This window comes from Zingiber officinale, chromosome 4A, assembly GCF_018446385.1.
Source record: "Zingiber officinale cultivar Zhangliang chromosome 4A, Zo_v1.1, whole genome shotgun sequence".
Taxonomy (NCBI): domain Eukaryota; kingdom Viridiplantae; phylum Streptophyta; class Magnoliopsida; order Zingiberales; family Zingiberaceae; genus Zingiber; species Zingiber officinale.
The window spans coordinates 94,776,561-94,781,685 of NC_055992.1; the positions used below are offsets into that span (position 1 = coordinate 94,776,561).

Here is a 5,125-nt window from a genome sequence, read left to right on the forward strand (position 1 = left end):
TGAAAAGAAAAGTCTAAGTGGGTCAAAGGATTACCAGACACTTGGTGAAGAAGTTTTGACAGATCAAGGTTGACTAGATGCTAGACATGAAGAGTTTCAACAGGTCACGAATGACCGGATGTTGGGTTTGGGAACCTTGGACTTGAGTTTAGGCAAGTCAAGGTTGGGGCAATCGATCAGCTGATTGATTGACCTAAGCCCAATCGATCAGCTGATCGATTGGGAGAGTGATGTGACAAGCAACGACTCAATCGATCGGTCGATCGATTAGAGAGAAATTGTCGCGAGCATAAAGAGATGTCCAATCGATCATCCGATCGATTGGGCAACACCAATCGATCGGTCGATCGATTGGGTAGCTAGAAATCACACGAGTCACGATAAAGGATGAATCGATCGGGTGATCGATTCAGGCCTTCTCTAGCAAAGTACAGAGGCGCTCTGAATCAATCGATCGATCGATTCAAGCCTCCCCAATCGATCAGTCGATCGATTGGGATATGACCGTTGTGCAAGATGTAGGTTTTGGATGGCTGGGATCGCGCTGATCTGACATGGCAATCGACTGGGAGTAAGCCCAATCGATTGGGAGTCCTAGAAGCGCAAGGTATAAAGCTGTGGTGAACCTTCGTCTTCGCAACACTTCTTCCGATTCACAGACATTCTTCCTCGACACTCATCGCCAGCTCTTTGAAGCTCTTGGAGATAAGTGCAGGTGCACTTCCAAGGTTCAAGAGGCATCAACAAGTAACAAGTGAGCAAGAAGAAAGTTTTTATTTGTATTCTTATATTTTTCTTCTTGCGTGTGTTGTATCTTGTTGTGTGAGTGTTGTATGAGGTTTCTCTACCTCCGGTAGTTACCGAGAAGGAGTATTTTTCTTAATGGAGAGCATCGTGTATGTGGATTCTTGGATTAGTCACCTTTTTTTGAGGTGAATACTAAGAAAATCTTTCGTGTTACCGTTGTAAGTGTGTTTCGTGTTTCATTCCGCTATATATCATCATCACGAAGCAATACAATGAACGCGACGAGCTATTCACCCCTCTCTAGCTAGAAATCGACCTTAACCTATGTAAGTCAACATCATACTTTAAAAACCTAGAATATCCAAACCAAGTTTTTAAACTAAAAAAGACATTATACGGATTAAAACAAGCACCTAGGACTTGGTATTGTAAGATCCGATAATTAAATAATAAGGATTATTGAAGTAATAATCTAAACTAAAAAAGACACTATACGGATTAAAACAAGCACCTATGACTTGGTATTGTAAGATCCGATAATTAAATAATAAGGATTATTGAAGTAATAATCTAAACTAAAAAAGACACTATACGGATTAAAACAAGCACCTATGACTTGGTATTGTAAGATCCGATAATTAAATAATAAGGATTATTGAAGTAATAATCTTATTAAATTTTTTAGGAATTTTTATTTTTTTTAAATTTAAATGAAGTTAGTATTATCGGTAAATTAGAGAAAAATCCCTAATCACAATCACAACTTTGCATGCAGTCCCCAATCACAAAAAACTTTGTTTCCACTCTCTGCATGTAAAGTATTACTTGTTTCAATTTCCTCATGTAAATTTTGTTACCTAAATTACCCCTCAGATGTTTTAGGTATAAAAAGTTTAAAAACGAGTATAATTCCGGTTAAATTCAATACTTTATAACTAGAATTCAATACTTTATGCTAGAATTGAGTATATTTTCTATCAAAATTAACCCTGATATTTTTTCCGTACAAATAGTTTAAAAATGAGTATAATTCCTATTAAATTCAGCACATTAAACTAGAATCGAGTATATTTTCTATTAAATTGAGCACGACTTTTTTCCTGCTTAATATAATTACTTAAAAATTTAGCACCATTTACCATTTAAAGAAAATATAGTAGATTTTTCATCAAATTGAGTACCATTTAAAAAAAAATCTAATATAGTTTTCATCCAATTAAGGTGAAAAAAGAATCGTACTTAATTTTATAGAAAATATACTAGATTCTAATTTAATGTACTGAATTTAAGAGGAGTAATACTGATTTTTGGACTTTTTATACCTAAAAGTATCATGGTCAATTAGGTAATGTGTTTTGACTAGCGAGTGAAAATAAAAATTTTTACCACTAGGGACAGCATGCAAAGTTTTGTTTCCCAATAGAGAGTGCATGCAAAGTTATCCTAGTATTATACATTTAAGGAATAAATTGAATAGACACGAAGACCTCTTTGATATAACAGGTGGGATACCGTTCATCCTTTTAATGAATATGCAACGGTCCAGGATTGGTCGAGAAATTCTGGACCAGAGGATCCCTGCCCAACCATTATGTGAGAGTTAATTGGGGGAATTAACTTGGGTTAAGTTGATTTAACCCTACGTATATAATCTCTTCATCTTCCCCTAATACCGATCCCCACTCACGCCGACGCGTCTCTGCCCCGACGCAACCCCGACGCCATAGTCTCCGATCGAGCCGGTGCTGTTCCGCTGACCGAGCCCCTCCTCCACCGATCGCTGGAGTTCAGCCGGTGGTTCTTCTTCTTGAACCGTTGTTCCTGCACGGGTAAATCGTTCGTTAAGAGGGGTTCGAGCCCTAGATTTGATCTATCGCCGCCGCACCTCTGCACATCGCAGTTCCGACCACCGGACCGTGCTACTCTAGCCAATCTGTGCCCTAGTTGCGGTGTCACCCTATCATCTGCCTCGGCTTACCATCACAGCGGTATTCCGACTCTCCGTGAGAGATCTCGGATCTGATAAGGGGTAAGTTATGCTTAGTATTAGATAGGCATAGATTTGATTTCGTATGCTGTTTTGGGATGTCAAGCTTAGTGGTGCGACCTATTATTGTAGCTCCAACGAGGAGATTGGCCGCGGGTGGCTAGCCGCTGCCACCAGATCCTTTGCTCCGGCTAGTTCTCTAGCTCTAGCGTCAGTGTTGGACCTTTATCTTGGGTTCGACGTGAGGTTTCTGGCCTGGATCTCCTAAAGAGCGCAGTTCCAGCCAAACAACTCTGTTCCGGTCAATTTCTCTTTTGATTTCCTGACATGGGAAAGTTGAACTGCTGGTGATGCTTCCTATTCCTCTCAGGATGTGGCATAGCAATCTACTAGAAATGACCGAACTATTTCTGCTTGTATGTAGTGGCTATTCAATAGGAAAGATGAAAAGGTTGAAACAGATGCGAGAGTTAAGAGGAGCTAGAGGAGAGGATGAATTGGTAGGAGAGAAGATTAGGCTACAAGTGTTAGATTTGATGGTTATATTGATTTAAACAGAAATGAAAACCGCGTTAAACCTAGTTTCAAATTGTTGGTTGAATCGTGATTGGCATGATTTTTTTAACAGCACTATATCAGGTGCCCATTACATTCTTGTTTGGAACTTATTTAGTCATAGATTTGGTTGGCCCTGGAGAAGCTTCTGCAGACGTTTATTTTCTTCCTAAGAAAGTATAAGATTTTCTTTTTGCAGTAGCAGCAATAGCAGCTTAGTTCAAATTTACCTAGCTTGATCTATGATGATGATTGTAAGCCGATACTGTATCTGGTTAAGCAAATTGTTCTGTAACTGACTTCATCACTATATATTAATACTAGTAGGTAAGTCCTGCCTATTTCTTGCTTTCCAAAATAGAGAAAATAAAATGGAAACCAAATACCTTTGTCCGACTGTTATTGATATGGAATGGAATATTTAGTTTACTTCTGTTCCATTACATTATTGAATGGCACATTCATATCAAATTCTAGAATACTAGGAAACAAATGTGTCAAAGTGTGTACACTATCAAGCCAATTAAATAAAAGGGATACGACTTGACATGACTAAAATGTTTGCAATACTTTTCTTTCCTTATAGATCAGAATTCCAAGTAATTGTTTTGAGCTGAATATGAAGCACATTCTAAAGATCTTGGCTTTACTGGTTGTTGTTGCTGCTACTTGGATCACCTTACTTGAAACATCAGTAGTTCCTCATCACTACACTTGGCTGGTCAGGTTTTTGTTATATGTACTTCCTCTTTAAAATGGTCTAGTTTTTTACTAAGTATTAACAATTTTGTTTTCTCCTTTCCAGCTTCCAGTTTATTTAGTCGTCTCATTAGGCTGTTATGGCCTTCTTATGGTAGGAGTTGGTTTGATGCTGTTTCCAACATGTCCCCAGGAAGCTGTACTTTTGCAGAAGGTTGTTTAAGACCATATCTTCTGTTTCTTATTAATTTCCCTCCCAATATTCATGTTCTTTTTATTAATTTCCACCCAGTCTTCTGTTTCCAACATGTACTTTTGCAGAAGGTTTTTTTTCTGATATTTTACCAACTTCAACCACCAATTTACCTTAACTGAATTTTTAGATGCTAATCCTCCACAAACTCAAGAACTGAATGATCATTGTTAAAGTGTTTGAGAACGAAAATTTTATGCTCTGATCTGCAAGAGGCTTCTTGGTCTTTGGCATTGCCTAAAATTTAGGCGAATGCTATTATAGGTTCAATTATTGCTCTGTTCCTTTTTTCTGATCTTTTACCATTAGATGCTAAACCTCCACAGTTGATCTAGAAAAACTCAGGCAAATGTTAAAATGTTTGAGGATGAAATTGTAACACTGATATGCACAAGGCTTCTTGGTCTGTGGCATTGATTTCTCTTCATCCACTAGCTCGACTAATCCATTGAAGAATCAATGTCTTTATAGTATCATATTTAGTATTTGTAATTCAGTAGAAAATAAGTTGCATTGTTTCTTTGCAAACACAATTTTCTGTTTACTTGTAGTTGCTTGTAGTTTATGGTTAATATTGGGACTTTTGTTTGCATCACTTATAGCATTGTATTTGGACGCCAGAAACTGAATGTTTATTCTGTCAATCCAGGATATTGTAGAAGCCAAGGAGTTCTTGGGACGAAGAGGGGTGGATGTGCGTTCTGATTAAAGTGACTTTCATCATTCATCACTCATCAGTTCATGTTGCTTCTTCATTCATCTCGGTACGGTCTCCAGCTCCATAGATTTGCCCTTTCTCTGTCATTCTATGTATTCATGCAGGATGAAATTTACACATTTCAAGATAATGTTAACTCATTTTGTGTCCATTCTTGTTTTCTCTA

The 5,125-nt window shown here is 37.7% G+C and overlaps 1 protein-coding gene across 3 annotated transcripts; it reads left to right on the forward strand.

Moving 5' to 3' along the window:
* The first annotated feature begins 2,400 nt into the window (after positions 1-2,400).
* On the forward strand, positions 2,401-5,125 carry LOC121970219 (dolichol-phosphate mannose synthase subunit 3-like). Of its 3 annotated transcripts, XM_042520774.1 has the most exons (5): positions 2,402-2,776; positions 2,867-3,081; positions 3,876-4,010; positions 4,095-4,202; positions 4,891-5,125. In XM_042520774.1, exons 3-5 carry the CDS (start codon positions 3,909-3,911, stop codon positions 4,948-4,950), a joined length of 270 nt encoding a protein of 89 aa, XP_042376708.1. In that variant the 5' UTR covers positions 2,402-2,776; positions 2,867-3,081; positions 3,876-3,908; the 3' UTR covers positions 4,951-5,125. The 3 variants fall into 3 exon arrangements, with proteins under 3 accessions (XP_042376709.1, XP_042376708.1, XP_042376707.1); XM_042520775.1 differs by lacking the exon at positions 2,867-3,081 and having other exon boundaries at positions 2,401-2,776; positions 3,881-4,010; XM_042520773.1 differs by lacking the exon at positions 2,867-3,081 and having other exon boundaries at positions 2,403-2,776.

Coding starts and splice junctions, on each gene's coding strand:
- LOC121970219 (XM_042520775.1), top strand. CDS start 3,909: ATGAAGCACATTCTAAAGATCTTGGCTTTACTGGTTGTTGTTGCTGCT. Junction 4,011..4,094: donor CTCATCACTACACTTGGCTG/GTCAGGTTTTTG, acceptor TCTCCTTTCCAG/CTTCCAGTTTATTTAGTCGT. Junction 4,203..4,890: donor AAGCTGTACTTTTGCAGAAG/GTTGTTTAAGAC, acceptor CTGTCAATCCAG/GATATTGTAGAAGCCAAGGA.